This window comes from Cuculus canorus, chromosome 12 (assembly GCF_017976375.1).
Source record: "Cuculus canorus isolate bCucCan1 chromosome 12, bCucCan1.pri, whole genome shotgun sequence".
NCBI lineage: Eukaryota > Metazoa > Chordata > Aves > Cuculiformes > Cuculidae > Cuculus > Cuculus canorus.
Window position 1 is genome coordinate 19,502,527 of NC_071412.1, and position 17,245 is coordinate 19,519,771.

General features: G+C 41.3%; 1 protein-coding gene across 3 annotated transcripts in view; it reads right to left on the reverse strand.

The window, feature by feature from the left end:
- TLN2 (talin 2) overlaps positions 1 to 17,245 on the reverse strand; it is a 126,587-nt gene that overhangs the window by 24,376 nt on the left and 84,966 nt on the right. For all 3 annotated transcript variants that reach the window (XM_054077445.1, XM_054077443.1, XM_054077444.1), the window contains 16 exons: positions 16,600 to 16,689; positions 15,755 to 15,877; positions 14,310 to 14,453; positions 13,960 to 14,121; positions 12,703 to 12,843; positions 11,342 to 11,523; positions 10,209 to 10,341; positions 8,297 to 8,398; positions 7,829 to 7,999; positions 6,977 to 7,123; positions 6,015 to 6,116; positions 4,580 to 4,699; positions 2,366 to 2,512; positions 1,549 to 1,715; positions 707 to 890; positions 418 to 543 (listed from right to left, as the gene is read on the reverse strand). In XM_054077445.1, coding sequence (XP_053933420.1) covers positions 418 to 543; positions 707 to 890; positions 1,549 to 1,715; positions 2,366 to 2,512; positions 4,580 to 4,699; positions 6,015 to 6,116; positions 6,977 to 7,123; positions 7,829 to 7,999; positions 8,297 to 8,398; positions 10,209 to 10,341; positions 11,342 to 11,523; positions 12,703 to 12,843; positions 13,960 to 14,121; positions 14,310 to 14,453; positions 15,755 to 15,877; positions 16,600 to 16,689 — 2,241 coding nt within the window. The remainder of the gene's footprint in view (positions 1 to 417; positions 544 to 706; positions 891 to 1,548; positions 1,716 to 2,365; positions 2,513 to 4,579; positions 4,700 to 6,014; positions 6,117 to 6,976; positions 7,124 to 7,828; positions 8,000 to 8,296; positions 8,399 to 10,208; positions 10,342 to 11,341; positions 11,524 to 12,702; positions 12,844 to 13,959; positions 14,122 to 14,309; positions 14,454 to 15,754; positions 15,878 to 16,599; positions 16,690 to 17,245) is intronic.

The following is a 17,245-nucleotide window of genomic DNA, read 5'->3' on the forward strand; positions in this document are numbered from 1 at the left end:
GCACTTCTTGAAAAGATCTAGGAAAGAGGGGTCAGAAGTGCACAATATCCTAACTGCCTCCCCCAAGCTGCAAGGTCTTAAATATGGAGGCTGCACGCTCATCCTGAGCGTTATCTCATTGTTTAGAATATGGTACTTAGGTACCATTTTATACTGGATAAATTTCATTCTACATCACGACTAAAGGAGAACCTGCCCTCATCAAAAATACAAAAGTCATCTGACAGCCTACAATACCAACAGCTTAATGAAAATTCAAATGTCTTCTTATTTTTCTGTATCGTCTCAAGATGATAACAAAACAAAGAAAGAAATGAGATTCCAAGCAATCAGAAACTGCTGAAATCCAAGCTTTGCATATCTATCGAGTGAGATGGCACAGACACTTTCAAACAAAACGTAGGAATAAGGTCTTACCTTGGCAGCACCTTTCAGCTGGTACATGGATGGATCATCTGCTGGTTTGCTGGCAGCTCCCTTGGTAGCACTGATAAGATCAGAAAGGGCCTTGGCAACATCCTTGATAGCATTGATCAGGACAACCTATGGGAATGGAAACAGCTGTAAGCCTCAGGCAAGAAACAGCAGCATGAATAAGGATGTGCTTCTTAGAACACAAAGAAAGGCCTGTCAAGTTCCACTCTTATCAAATTAAAATTGTCTCTGGTCTCTTTAAGTGTATCAGAAAAACCTTAAAACATCTCACCTGTGTTTCAGGATCATCGGATCCCAAACTGGCTGCTCCCAATTTTACCACCTCAGCAAGCTGAGTAATGGTGTTAGCCGATGACTGAGCTGCTTGGGCCAGTTTGTCCTGACTTGAGGCAGCACCAGAAACCAACAATTTTGTATCTTCAACTAAAGCTTTTGCTGTTTTCAGGATATTTTCCCTGTAGCAAAAAAAACCAAACCAAAACAAAAAACAAAACCAAAAAGAAGCAGGGAAGGAAGTGGAAAAGGAGAAAAGGTAAAAAAATGTGTTTTTCAATGTTATAGTGACTAACAACTACATAAAAGAGCTGATCTAAGTCATCATGCCTGTGTTCACTCATAACATATAACAAGCCAACAAGCCAGGCTGCAAGTACAAAAAAAACAAAACCGAAAAAACCCCAACCCCCAAGACAATTATTAAAACAGTAGCATTGGATTTTGGGCTAGATGCAAGGCAGTGTGTCTTCAATCTCATAGACAGCTAGTTTTCACTACTGGGATAACTGTGCGTGGCAGCCTATGCAACGAGACAGCTTGAGTAAAACCCATAAAAGGCCAAAATTGCGCTACAGTTGCTGACTTCTGTTGGAATTGCTCTTGGCAGACATTCTCCAGCTTTTTAAAATTCTTTCCTCACAGAACAAACCACAGTGAATTTTGCTGTCCTCTATCAATATCCCAATTTTCTTTTTTCCCTTCTCACTCCACTGCTTCATTCAGCTTAATTCCTGGGAACTGAGAAAGGCAAAAATTTATCTCCGCATGCCGGTTGCTTCTGCCAGTTCCATTGTTAACCTGCACACATGCCCTTCCATCTTCTTCATTTACACTGACCTGTGGTCTGCAAATGATTCGTTGTTCTCTGCATTAAGGGTTCCTGCAGTAGCAAACATGATAGTGGTGTCTAGGTCTGCGATTATCCCAGACACGGCACTCGCTGCAGTAATACAGGCTTGCGTGCCTTTGTTTCCTGCTTGAAGGGCAGATAAAACTAAGGAAACCTGGAAACAACACAAAGCAACAAGGTGGTCATCAAAAGAAAGCATTGGTATGGGACCTTGAGTTAAGTGAGCTCTTTAACATGACTGGAATCAACAATGGAAATTCATTCCACAGTGTCATTTTGCAACCTTTAATAAACCCCTCCTTCCTCTTTCCCATATTTGCCTTCTCTGTGCACCAGTCACTGCGATGACAAAATATTGCCTCAAATCAAAGGGAACTTGAGCTGGGAAGCCCATCTTTCAGACAGAACAAAGCGACCTAGTGGTCACAGGATGAAGCAATCAGTTAAAACTTCTTGGCAATAGTCAGCGGCAATGTAGTGAATTGCCAGGAGAAACTTCAGAGCCAAGAGCTGCTGTTTTTTCGCAAACGTGCAGATAAACACGTGGTCTTAGTATTTCCAAGGAAGTGCCTCACAGGTCACAAGTGCCATCTCACGTCTTAGGGATTAGTTTTGGACCAGTCTCCCTCTGGTATAAGGCTGAAGTTTTATTAAGAGACATGAGCAACGGCTAGTTGTGGACTAAACCAGCACATGAACCGCAGCAACGCTTGAAAGAAAATAAAATCCAAACAATTTCACTGGTTTCCTCCCTAGGGAAGCTTGGTAGATGAATACGGTGGAGCAACACACAGGATGTCTTACCTTTTCTGTGACAGCACGAGCACATTCTATCAACTCTCTTTTGGTGTAGCTGTCTGTAGGGCAAATCTGGAGAGCTCCAGCTTTCTGCACAAGAAAGATACAGCCGTGGCCAAGTTCTTGCACCCGAGTCCTTATCTGGAACCCTATCTAGATGGTAAAGGAGGCAAAGGGAAAAAGGAATCAAGAGCAGTGAATAAATGTCATGCTTGTACACTGTGTCAATACAAATGGAAACATGGTCACTCTGGTGAATCTTTATTACTAATATTTCACCCATTGCTATAATCTCTGCAGATACCAGAAAAAAAGACAGATCTAATACCATCTACTCATGTAGAACAACCCTACAGAAGGTTTCCTGATGAAACAGGAGCACTAGTGAACTGGACCCTGGGAAAGAAAAGGCATAAGGCATGTACCCAAATCAGGTGTACGTACTTTAAGCACACATAACTTCACCACATTCGAATAACACTACCTTATCTGCCAGAATCATACCATCAGCATGATCTGTGTTCAAGGTACGTACAATGGGTAAAAAGTATATATCTACTCTACACTGCTGAAACTGGGTCAAAAAGTAAATGACTGTTTTTGAATCTTGCACATTGTCTCAACACTCCAGAACTGACCACATACATGCAGAGCACTGAAATGTGGGGAATCCTGCCCTCACTGCTTCCAATTTACTAAAAATCCTACAGCATAAGCTGTGTGGTCCAGCCTAGAAACACATGAAAGTTTTAGTACCTGCATGTACTTAAGACACAGAAGTAGGTATTGGGATGAATAAGCAAGGAATCACAGCAATTAGTATCACAAATGGAATCATTTCAACCTTAGACAGAAAGTAACATGCAGAAATGGTAATTCAATTGAACAATACCAAGCCAAATGCAAACCACTGCCTTTCACATAGCTATTGTGCATGAAATCTCAAGCAGTCTGTCAGCGGTGGAACGTAATGACAAAATCAGAAACTCTGTGAAGGTCTTCTATATAGATAATCTGATACGTCTGGAGATGGCGAGATACCTTCTTACCTCACCTCAACAAAGTCTGTCTATGCTCCGTAACCAGAGGCACACAACGAGAAGAAAGGTGAAAGGATTTCTGTAACCATGCTTAGAGCACATGCAGCAAGTGCTGTAACAGGTTAACACAAGTGAGTTGAACAGTTTGTGTTCCTCTGTAGCACGAGGCGTGTAAGATCTGCTTCTCCTCCATCCTATTCTAACCCTGAGGTACAAAAGATGTCCCGTCAGCAAAAGATGGGCTGCCTGCACCCCATTTTCAGGACAGGAAGCTATACTTGAAATTCTTTACAGGCAAGAAAAAAAAGCATATACATATTTGCAATTCATCAAAACACATGAGTTCAAAGGAAAGCTGTACAGTAAATAATTAAGAATTTTTGTTCTATTTGCAAGTTGTCTGTGAGCAGAAGCCCCAAGTAATTTAGATTCTGTCCCAGTCTATGGAAATGTCTGCTGTTACCGCAAGCTGTTTCTTTCTGAGGCTGGACTGACGTTGTGACAAAAGATTTCTCTTCACTGATTAGGCAATTCTTATAACAAAGCTTGTAGCATAAAAAGCCACACTTCAGAAATAAAATGTTAACATATATGTTAACATAGTCCCCCAGTGTTGTTAAAAATCTGCACTTCTAGGAAAACATTTGTCTCATAGGCAATTCACACGTATTGATAGCAACAGGAGGGCTGAAGAGAAACAGAAGTGAAGTCAGTTTGAAGTTCTGAACGATCACTGAAAACATTTTGTAGTAAATCCTAACTCTCATCATAATACACCTGCACACGTGAGCAGTGGTAAAACAGAGAGGCGTTATCAGTAAATACGTCCTCCACGGCACCACGTGCAGCTCTCTGCCTAGCACACAGAGCACACACCGTGCAGACAGTGTTTGCCTACAAAAGCGGCTACTCAAGCAAAGGCAGTGGAAATGCATTCACTGCATCCGTTTTAGAATTCTTGCAAAGACATCTGAAAGAAAATACATCACTCAACAGTTTAAAACCTGATCACACAAGGGATGTATCACATTTGGCAATGGCTGTGAGTGTGTCACTGCAACCAAGGGAGGTGAATGCCCCCTCTCACTTCACTTTGTGTTTATTGTATCCTCTACAGTAAAACAATACCCATGTCGATGCCACCATGTACAGAGAATAAAGAGGTCTAAAAACTTCAGACCTCCTCTGGTTCTGCTGTAGCTGCAGCCATTCGGCCCTGGAGAGCCAAATGCCCATAGTCATTGGTCATTTGTGATGCAAGTCCTCCCAACTCTTCTGGGTTAGTAACCGACTTAGTCATCTGAAAAAAGAACACAGGCAAGAGAAAAAGAAAAATGACAGGCATGAGAATAATTTGTTAATACACTCCAGCTCAGAAGCACGCTCATTTGTTTGGCCACTCTGATGAAACAGGGTAAACCTCTTGCCATGTAAGAAACCTGTTCTCCAGTAAGAACTCCGTGAGGAAACTCAAGCAAACATGCTTTATTAGAGTCACGGTAAACAGGCACTCACACAACATACTGAGTAACCGAAGAGCAGCAGTTAGAGCTGGTAATTCACTCTTTGACACAGCCGGGCAAGGGGCCAGGTACACAGTTACTTGGACCGGGTAGGGAAGCAGGTTTTATATGTCACAACCACCACATTTTGTCAAAGGTGAGTGAGCCTGCATCAGTGTTGGCAGGGCATGGGAGCATGAAAATGGAAAAAAATCTGAGGATCAATGCAAAACATGTCTAAGATACAGGAAAAGGACCAAGAAGAAATAGGTAGGACTACATGGAATAGAATGTCAGTATAAATAACTGAACCACTCTTCAGAAAAAGCCTACCTTTTAACAAATATATTCTTCTGTCTCCAGTTTATATTAGTAAAGGCCATGGAATTCCACCCTTGGGGCAAAACTAGTTTTAGACAAATTTATACTGTTTGCCCATAAGCTGCAATGTTGTAGATAGCAGAATCAGCAACCTGTCCTGACTGCAACAGCAATCAACTTTATACACAGTTCTGCCTGTAGCATAAACAAATACTCCCCTTGCCACTCTTAAAAACAAACAAGCAATGGAAGTACTTTTCAAAAATCAAACACATTGTGGTAAGCATTATCGGGAAACATGAGTTCAGAAAATCTCGATTCAACAAGTGTCCTTATTTGTTTTGTTAAATCCAGGTAAATCACAGAAATGCAAGAAAAAAACAAATTGGGATGTTGATCTGCACTCATTCATAACTCTTACAGGGGTCTGAAAAAATCATCAGTATCTCACAGGCTAAATGAAACAATAAGTGTGAAACAGTGACCCAAAGTCATCAATAAACGCGAGGTGCCTAGGTGAAATGTTATCTTTTTATTTCTCACAGAAAAGTAGTCAAATAAAAAGGTTTTGCGCAGAAGGACCACAACACAATCCAGTTACTCCTCCTGCAGAGGGTGACCTCTACCACCACGTCACTAAGATTCCAGAGTTAAAGTGACAAAATCATGACTTTCTTTGCTCTGTTACCCCTAAAGAGATAAGGTTATGGAAAATGACCATTATAAAGAGTTTTGCAGCACTGTGAAAATCATTCCACAGAAGTTATACTTAGTTCCAACCAAGTATCTTACCATTTCCTGTGCTGTTACAGCAATGGCTTTAGAATATTTCACCACAGTGGTCTGGTAATCTACAAACGTTCCCTTGGGATCTGGAGGCGTACCTTCGTCCAGCTATAAGAGGGAAAAATACAGCAGAAATAGTAAGGTGATAACCAATAGGATGCTTCACACACAATAATGAAACTGTATTATATATTCATTTTTATAATCTACTCTCTCTTAAATATGCCAGTGAAGACACTGCACCAGGATTGTGGAGAAGCTCAGAAAATACTTCAGGCCATATTATGAGCATAGAAGACGCAGATGATTTAAGAGTTTCTGAGCACAAGGTCGATGTTTCACACAAGGTCAAACCACCTGCAGTTCTTGGCTGATGTAAAAAGGAACATGCAACAGTTACAAAAACAAATGTTCCTTCAAGAAGATATTGTAACATTCCTTTAGGTGGTAAAGGCTTCAATCCTGCACACCTTTAACTTGAGATAGGAAAAGTCAATTATTTGGATTGAACTCATTTACATTTTGCAACTATATATTTTCAGTAGAATACTTCACAGAGAATTTTACAGAGCACTTCAGGCTTTGACATCAGCTTCTCTTATAGCAGTTTGCTTCAAAGTTGGCCTGCTGATCATTTAGGAGATTACCGTGAAAGATAAGTAGGAAAATGAAGCAAAAATAAAAGGCCGGTTGACCCAAGATCACAGTTAAATACTGAATAAAAATATTTTGTAGTCATTTTCCTGACAGATACTGTGTAAGTTGTTAACGCAAGCACCACTGTCCACATCAGTTTGATTTCACAATCTGCAAACCCAAAGACTCTGCAGGTTTCCTGTCACAGCGTGTCCGCTATCAACCACTGCTGAAGTGAACTGGCAGCAGCTCTTCCAAACCTCCCCCACCACCCCGCAACGTGGATCAGCTTTCAAATGCAAAACGAAGAGGGTCTGGATTTCTCTGCTCACCTTGCTCATTGCCTCCGCTATTGAGTCTACCATCCCTCCAACCATGCCTACTTCACTTGCAGCTTCATTTAAAGTAACCATGATATCATCCACAGCCTCTTTCATCAGCTGAGCAGCCTCGGTGATGGCATCGTGAGTATGGGATGCCTGAAAGAGAGAAAATGAGAAAACAGAGATCAAAGAGCATTCTCTGCACAAATCAATGCGTGAATCAAAATCACAATTAATGAAGACAATCCAATAACAGCTCTGAAAATCCCCTTTCAGGTCAAAGAATTTGTAAAGTACCTTTACTGCTGGAGCTGGTGTGATGTGTATACACAGCAGGAGTGTATCCTCTCCGGCAGTTTTTCGATGGCATGGGGCAGTCTGTCACAGCCCAGGGCTGAGTTGGCTGCCCACTGGGAGAAAGCATGAGGTCTGGGTCACGCAGTGGCTTGTGGGAGGGTGCACATGTCCACCGGGAGCACAGCAGCAGCAAACAGGCCCTGCCCTTTCTTGCAGACAGTGCGGGGTGTTCCCCACAAGCATCAGGGCCAGCAGGCCTCTGCCCAGTGGGCTGGGCAGCAGACAGGCCCTGCCTTTTGGATGGTTTCTGTAGCACTGCACAGATACTCAGCATCAGACTCTGATTTTGTGCCCCTTCTGGGGATGCTGTGAGCCAGACTGGAAAATTGTCTTTGACAAGTGTTTCCACTGTCTGATGAGAGATGCCAGGAGAGACATCAATGACATTTTCACTGCTGAAGTATCCCTGAGCCACGCAGTAGGTAGGGGCTGTTTTCTCTGTATTGCCGACCCTCTCTCCTCGACCATCTCCAATAATCCCTCAGTTACACACAGCAACCCTACCTTGGGGTTTCCTCCCCCTTCTTTGGCAGCATACAGCATCTGTAAGGCAGATTCTGCCAGCGTCTTGCTCTGGTCCAACACGGTCATCTGCTGCTGATGATCTAGGGTTTTGGATGCCACACCAACTGCAGCTAAAACCAAAGGTTCGAAGTAACTTGCAAGCTGCGTTACCTAAGGAAACCAGAACAATCACAGAAAGCATTACCCCCATTTCTCATGTTAACTGAGGGGAACCATATTCACTCCATCTAAATGACCACGTGGATAGCTAAGAGCTATTTTAAGACTTAGTCAGGCTTCTTTTCCTATTTTGTTTCTCAGTGGATAAAAGCACTCTTTGGCCACTCCCTCGAAAAAGAGTGAAAAAATTCAATAATAGTAATGGTTTCACAAACACAAGGTTTTTTTAAACTGTGTCAAAATAAGCAGCGGGAAAGTTCAAACACCTTTGTAAGGGTAGAACAGTACCTTGTGCCCAAGTTGAGCTGCCTCTCCCCGAGCTGCAGTAGCTATAGGATCAATGAGGTGGCCAATTTCCTGGACAACAGATGTCAGTTGCTCCTGTAAAGCCTGATATAGAGAATTGTCAGTTACTATCACAGCTGTTCTTTGATTAAGTTGAACCATACCATACCAATCACCCACAGTCCAATCCACCTACTCAGAATACTGCTGCAATGACCCACTACATTCAGATGCAGAAATCCATGCTGGTGGCTTTCTTCGCTTACTTGCTTGTTTTGTCTCCTTTGCACTTCACTCGGGGTTTCAGCAGCAATTATAGAGTCATAGGATCATTTGGTTGGAAAAGACCTTTGAGATCAAGTCAAACTGTCCCCGTCCACTACTAACCCATACCCCTGAGACTCATCTCTACATCTTTTAAATGCCTCCAGGGAGGGTGACTCAACCACCTCCCTGGGCAGCCTCTGCCAATGCCCGAGAAACCTTTCAAATGAAGACATTTTTCCTTATATCTAATCTGAACCCGCTCTGGTGCAACTTGAGACCATTTCCTCTTGTCTTATCACTTGTTACTTGCGAGAAGAGTAACAGAACCCTGACACAGGCCTGCTCTTCTTTAGATTTACATGGCAAGCCTAGGGAGAGAGGGGGAGGATGGCTCCTTCTTACTCCAGCTGACTGTAACAAACTCATTGCAATGTAACAAACTACTCCTTCTCAAATAATTCTTGTCCTGCCAAAGATTCATGTCACTGCATCAATCGCAGAAACCAGCAGGAGCTCTGATTTAATTATGAAGAAACATTCTTCAAAGCAGATAACATAGCACAAGAACAAAAAGTTCTGCTAGCACCTATAAGGAAAGACAAAGGAATAACATGACACCACTGAGGGACAGGGACATGGACTGACTGAATACCGTCTGCAGGACAGAAGCACAAGACAAGTGTATTACTGGGCTTGTCGAGACATAAATACAGGCTTTTAATTTAGAGCCACTGAACATCTTGCCAGCCACTGGGATTCAGCTCACTCATGAGAAGCAAAAGCAAATAAATACTGTTCTTGTGCTTCAGTACATTCCTGTACTGCCTTCTAAAGAAACGCCATTTTCAGTAATGTTTATTTCCGTTAGACATAGTGTCCAAGATGACTTCATCATTTAAATAGAAAAGAATTATATCTATGACATATTTCCTGTAATGACTTATTTTGTATAGCTACATTTAGTCTGAAATGCTTCCAGTATGAAAAATGACAGCCCAAAGAAACCACTGGAATACACAAACAGCCATGTAATTTCAGGAAGCAACAGTAGAAAAAGATGGTAGACGCCAAGCTGAGAATCTGATCAGGAGTTGCTGACTTTTCGTAGGCAGGCTGGCATGATGGCCCTTCCTCGACCAGATGAAGGCTTAAACAGCACTGGATTGGTTCACATTACTGTGGGGCAGGTTGGAAGCTTGTTTAATAAGAACATATCATCATCAATTCAAGATTTGGTTTATTTAATGACAGACTAGGCGTTAATAAAAATGACATTGATATTTGCATCACCAGATTTCTACTAATAGATTAGCTTCAGAAACATCCCAACTTGCACCTGGCAAGGCACCAAACAAATTCTAACTATCAGTCGGTCACATTAGCATGGGAAGCCAGAGTAATATGCAGATAGTTGTTAAAAATAACTGCTTTAACCCCTCTTCTTCCTGGAGATTCTGGTACCTTTCTAGAAGTGATAACAGTTTGGCTGGCACGTGATTTTGCCTAGAAAGATTCCAGGAAGAGTACTCTTCTCCTCACTGACAGATTGTGCTGAGTGCTCAGCTCCAAATCTTCAAACAGAAAGAAAATCAGCAGGAGAAGTGAGGCCGCTCGGTATTACTCTCTCTTCCTGTACTATCTTACTTACCTCAACTGAGATGTCATCCCTAGTGGCCAGGCTCTGACTGACAGCCGCAAGGGAGGCCTGCTCAATGTCTCTGATGCATCTGTTGATCCCATCAATGGAGAAATCACATTCTCGCTGGCCTGGGGCCTTGTCCCTGAAAGACAGAGAGAGTAAGCGGAGCACGGTGGGAAGGAGGCAGGCTCGCTCATGAATACACACAAGTGTACTTCATTACCTGACAACACATAAAGCACCTGGGAGGTGAGCAACAAAGACATAAGTTAGCTTTGTTTTACCAACGGGATTTGGATGTATGCACAGAGGACTCTGCACACTTTTGTACACACATATTGCTCCTCTCATTGAGTAGAAAAAAATTGTTGCCTCAGGAGAAGTGCAAATTCCACCTCCTTGGGAGGCCCAAAAATGAACATCAACATGTAAATGCAACAGACACCAGGAAAAAATATCCAAGTTTCTGTAGAGTGTGATTGACTCACTCAGAAAACAATTCCTTGTTACATTCAGTCCAAGGTACCGTTTAACAAAGGTGTTTAACAATATGAGTGCTTTGTGCTGACGTGCAGTTTGCTACTTCAGTACAATCGTCATCAAAGACCAAGAAAACTGTAACTCCTGCTTCAGCTCACTGTTTTCATACCATTTGATTTAATCCATATTAAGAGGTTAAATATAGAACTACAATTTAAATTTTTTTATTAAAAACAGGACAGGCTTCCTCCAAAAAATAAAGAATATTCACTTGGAAAGTAAAGGTAATTTATATACTGTCTGACCCATCTTAAAAAGGTGCTTTTTTCCACACACTGTATGTTGGTACATGATTGGGATGGAGGTAATAGTAGCTACTTTTTTTCTGACTTAACAGCACTTTTTATATTACATTTACCTTAAGCTGAATTGGAGGTGGAACCAGGGAAGGAGAACAGAATACAAAGGATAACACTATGCTGCAGAGTGCTGCAGTCATCAATTACGATTAAACATCCAGCGTAACTGAGGAGATATTGTGCATCACAGAATAAATAATTTCCATTAGTGAACAATACCACAGTGCTAATGGCTATATGGTATTATTCTTTATGAACGGCTGTTCAATTATTATGGCTTAATTGTGGACACAAAAGACATACCTGATAGAGGTGATAAGACTCTTGATAGAATCGGAAACAGTATGAGAATGCCCAGCTAGCACAGACCATGTAGGAGGGTCTTTTGGATTGATAGCCAGAGAACGAGCAGTTTTGATCAATAAAGACGAGCTCTCCAACATTGTTTTAGCTGAAACTAGAATTGGCTCCTGTGCTCGCGATCCCTGTGGTCAGAAAGGTACAGAAACACAAAAATCATTTAAATAATTATTCAAGTTCTTTCACACTTTCTGCTCCTAAAAATGTCTTTAATTAACAGCTTGAAACTGGCATTATCATTTCTTGTATCAAACTGTTATATTCATGGATATTCAACACAGAAATACTACACAGAAAGAGTACACAGTCCAAGTGTTTTCTCTGTAAGATATTAAGAAACATTTTTCAAGTTCAGGTAGGGATTACCCAGCTAAGAAACAACAGAGAACAATGACACTTGTCTAAGCATAGACTACAAAGATATCATTGAAGATAAACTTTATTTGCCACAAATCTTGCAATATCCAACAAAGCGTGCTCTTTTATCAGGAATCAGTTGGACTACAAAACTCTAACTGGGTCATCATCTGTGTATCTATTTCAATCTGGCAAAGCCAGGCTCCACAGGCCTGGTGGACAGGTTTAGATTTCAGTTACAGCCGTGCAACTTTATGATTGCAACAGTTACAGCATCATCTGATATTGCCAGCGGGAACAGAGGCTGTCAAAATCAGGAAGGAGCAGCTGGAGAGTTAGTTAATGATGTATGAGCTCTACTTTGAAGCTTTTATGAAGCTTAAAGGATTTATGTTATTATTTTTTTTCTCTGAAAAAAACCCCTTTATTAGTTACTTCAAATACCACTCTGTTGTAGTTACAGGGGTTGAAGATTAAGAACTCAGAGTGAAAAAATACAGACAGCTCCAGAAAGTTATTCTTCCCAGAAACACTGCTTCTTGTCATCATGACTGTATCATTTTTGGAAGGGAAAACCACCAGTGATGTCCCTTCAATTCTACTGAGAACTAATTAGGTTCCATTTTTTAAAGCTGCTCTTGAGAGAGAAAGGAATGTTTATTGCTTTATCATACGGAATAATCCAGCTAAATGACACGAGTCACCTTCAGTCTATCACTTTGCTAAGAGGAACTGGCAGCACTCACCATAGCCTAATTATTTTTCACCCTACTGGTGAAAAATTCAAGGTCAGAGGTTAAGTGAAAGACAGGAGAATGCTCTGAACTGCTAGGAACACAGAGAGATGTTTCAGGGTCAGGTCTTTACACTCACTTCCTCTCTCCCAACACATGATTAATTCAACATTCCCAGCTTTTTGAAGGTGGAAGTGCAACATCCTGCCTTACCTCAGTGCTGATCTGTGCTGGTATGCTGACAAATTCTGGATTTGAAGCAAATGCTGTCAGATTTTCCACAGCCTCTATCAAAGGTGCAGTAGCAACTCTGCACTTGTTGCGGTTCTCTTCAGAAAAGTCACCATCCAGGGCCTGGAAATTAAATCATGAATGAGTTCTGTTTGAGTTTCTTTGCAAAACTGAAAGAAGACCGTTAAATTCTTCATAGTTTTAATGTCTTTTGTGCTTAAGACACATGGAAGTTCCTCCATGAATAAAGCTGATGCAAAGAACATGATCCTTCAAGCATGTGTTTCTTGACTTAATTGACCCTAAACTTCAAACTGCTGCTTTGCTTCACAAGACTGAAATAAGGTTTTCTGTCATTGCACTCTGATGACTTTCATGAAGTGTCTCAGCACCTCTTGCTCCAAAGGGTGGAAGTGGCTAACAAGGGGGATCTTCCCCACAGACCGATTTCTTTTAAAGAATTTGATTTTAGGCAAACCAATAACTTCTCACTCTCCTTTTCACAAGAGTCAACTGATCTCTTTCAGGGTCCATAGGAAAGATTTTGATATGGAGGATCTTCTACGTAACATGATAGAACCTTCAAGTCCTACACGCATAATTATTTTAAAAGAATTTTCAGTGGCAGACCAGCTAGTGGCTTCCAGAAAAGTTTAAAATGCTGAGTCTTCTATGGCTTAACAAGGATTATTTCTACTTGCATGAGGAAAAGCTATCTCCTGCCAAACTGCAGGCAGGTATCTGGAAAATATAAGATTTCTATTAATAGGAGACTATTAAACAGCATCAACATAAACACCTTCTCTTTGGTCCTCAGTGCTATGTGCTTCTTTATTTTTCTCTTACAAACCTGTCAAAGATGTCAGAAATACCTCCCCAAACCTCTGGATACTGAGCAATGTAACACCATTAAAAACCCGCACCTTCACTTGTTTGCAAATTATCCTCCTGGGCGAGCTCAAGTACATGAGCAGCGGCATCTCATACTGGATGTGCCAGCTGCCTCTCCTAACACTACCGGTGCCCAATTCTCTCCATCTTGACTACAACACAGTTACACCATTGTGTTTGCCAGTTCAGGTCTTCAAAACTGTAATTAAGCATTTCTTAAACCATACAGATCTAAGAAGGTGAAAATGCATTTCTAAAGGTTCTGATTCTGTCTCAGCAGGAAAAAAAAAACAAACCAGAAATAAAAACACAAAGGAGGAACGAAGCACAATGAAGCAGCACTTGTACCTTTATAGTTTTAACCAGGTTAGCAGTGCTGTTTGCAACTTCCTTGGCAGACTGCACAAAGTGTCTCTTGGCAACAGGATTGGCTGTCTTCGATGAAGCAATGCGACAAGCATTGCACAACGCAGAAGTATGTTTGGCCACAATTGTGGCAGCTGATAATACCTGCAAAAATAGATGGCACAAAACAAGCAGACTGTCAAAGGACTGTGACAGGTACCATACTCTAGCTCTACAAAGTCGTAGTTCAAAGCCATACAGCAGTTTCAAACCAAAACTCCTTTGCTTGGTCACAAATAACGTGAAGTCATGAGTCCTAAAACAACAGTCTGAGTGCAGTCCTCTGGAATCACCTGTGATGGGCTGCTTGCTGGATCTACCAAATTCTGGCAAGCCATCTGGATTGCTTGATTGGCTCTGGCAAATTGAATCGGATCAACAAGACCCTGCTGACCAGCTTGACTGTTTGGGTCTGAGATGCCAACCAGGTAAGCAGCCTAGAAATGAAGAAAGGAAGAAACAATGCTAAATCTTTCTGCCACGTGGCACAGCACACGGTGGTCACAGATTATCCAGAAATCATACTGTGAAGTAGTATTATCATTTTATTTTTTTTAATAATAAATCTCCAGGACCCTATAAAACCAAGAAAACCCTTCTACTTGTGAAATTTGTTTAGTCAAAATAACTGTCCACTGGTTAAGCAGCTCGTATCCCTGAAAATGTTATTTTTCACTTCCATTTCCAATGGCAAGAGCTTTAACTGTCACAAGCCTCAGAAAATGATTTACTGGATTAGCCACAGTTGGAGGTGGAGAGGGTTTTTGCAAAGGCTGAGCAGAAAACCAATTCATCGCAAATGCATTAATGCTGAGCGTAGGACCCAACAAGTCTGCAGTTGCTGGTCTCACCGCAGCTCAAGATGTCTGGCAGCCAACCTTGCTACCTTTCTCAATGAAAGAAAAGTCTCATGCCACTCAACAAGGATGAATTGTCTGAGCTATCAAAACTATATTTGAAGATTTCTTGATGAATTTCCATTACAGATACAGTAATCTGTCACCTTGATAAGCCAGTAATGCAACGCATGGCTAGATGTGGAGGAGACTCTCTGTGCTGAGACATTCCACATTTGGGGAAATCAAGAACCACTTTCCAGATGCAGAGCATGATCCCCCACACCCAAACCCTTCACTGAAGAGACACTATCAGCTCACCCAGTTATCAGATCAGGGAAAACACAGTGTCCAGCTCCAGTCTCTAACTGTTGTAGAAGCTTAAGAATGTAGGTTATTCTGAAAGTATCTGGAGAGCTGAAACAGGTTGTTTACTATTTAAAATATCTGAAATTAGCAGTGCTCCTTAGGAAATTTTACAAACTAAATCAAACTTGATTCTTTCATTAATTTTAACTGTGGCCGGGTTTTGTGCACTTCTCTATGATACAAAAGTTCAAAGCTTGAGCTGCCAAAGGAAATTCCACGTTATACAGTTCTGTCATTTGCTTTATCCTCAGAAAAGTTTCCTTCTTGATGCCATTTCCCTTCCTTATAAAATATGCACATTATTGGATGCTGCTGCTTCCTTCCCCTCCCCCCCTCTTTTCCTTCCTTCCCTTCCTTCTGCTGCTTCTGCAATGTACAGCAGTGTGGGCTGGGTCTGTACAAAGCACACTGCGTAGGACAAGGTCATCATTTGTCTGGCCAGAAGGAAGTGAATCTCAGATTTAATTATTCAAAACATGAGCTTTCAAAAACATTAAAATCATATCCTCACTTTATGGTCTTGGGTAGCTTACCTGAGCAGCCGCCTCTGTGAGGCCACAAAGTGCCTTGGATGCAACTCCAACACATTCTCCAAAGACTAAAAGATCTCCAGTTTTTGCATTCTGGGAAATGCCTGCCATCGATTCTCCAAGAACCTCAGAAATTAAAAAACAAAGTTACCTTCCCAATACGTTTCCCCATCACTCAAAGGCAAGTGATTGCTGGCCTTGAGCCAATTCTGACCCACCAACCTCTTTGACTTGCCTTCCAAATAATATGCAAAATAAGGTCTGACTGCAGTATAACATTAGCTGCAAGATGACATGAACACCCATGAAGCACTTTTCCTTTTAGAGACAATTCTGACACATCAAATAAGGGCACCAAAAACAAAGTTTCCAAGAAAGACGTATAGCATGGCATGAGTAAAAATAACTTAAGGGATTTCACACAGATTTTCTGATGTGCCAGAATATCTGGACTGCTCAGACATTTCTCTGTTTTGCATAATGATATCTCAGTGTCAAGCCTCCCATTTATGCTTTGGTTCATTCTAACACAGCTGCAGTCAAAATATATCACACAAGGATGATATCCTGTCTAACATGGAGGACAGGAAGAGAGAGGGGAAACTTTAACAGCACTGCGTGCCACCCACTTAATTGAAAATTTCTCACCAATATAACACACCTTCTAAGGGACTAAAACCTGAAACAGTCTGTAAAAGACTCTCAGGTTGAGTTTTGTCAAGGAATGCAGCATGCATTTTAGCTATAAATACTGTGCTGCTTTTCCAGCACGTTTGATTTGCATGTGGAAACTTCCGATAATCAAACTGCACTTCACAACTGGCACAGAGATGGGAAAAGGAAATTACCTTGGAGTTTTCCATTACGCCTTCAATACAATCAAAATATGAGAGATCGCTCACAGGTTCATTGGGGTTATCCAGCATTCCTTTAACTGTCTGAAATAATGAAAGATACTGTGATTATTGACAGAGCCTGAAATACTGAGATGAGAAGAACACAATCACAACTATCCTGCATACACCAGAGTAATCTTACAACTTTGTCTCCAACAAGCAAACAAAACTACACACTCACTGAGCCAACGTGATACACATTAAATGCTACCCTACGTTAATTGAGCTGCAGTAAGTACACATTTGTGCATTACAAATCTGTGGGTATTTCACACTAATGTGGTTTCTCTTCTGTTTGGGGTGAGTGATTTATGGTCAGTTCACAATGTGTGGCCAACATGAGGTAATCTGGTTTTTTTCCTCAGTTGCCAACAGTCTAATACACCTTTTCAGTAGTATTCATAAATGGAATTACAAGGGCAATAGAAAAAAAAGCTACCACTTATTGAGTACCATCTAAGAAACACAAAGGTATACCAAACTAAGTGCAAGTCGGCCACCTGCCTGCCTCCTACTGCTGTCAATAGTTTCCACCAACATCACTCCCTCTGCCAGAAAACTACACATACTAGAAAAAGAAATTAAATCCAACTAAGAT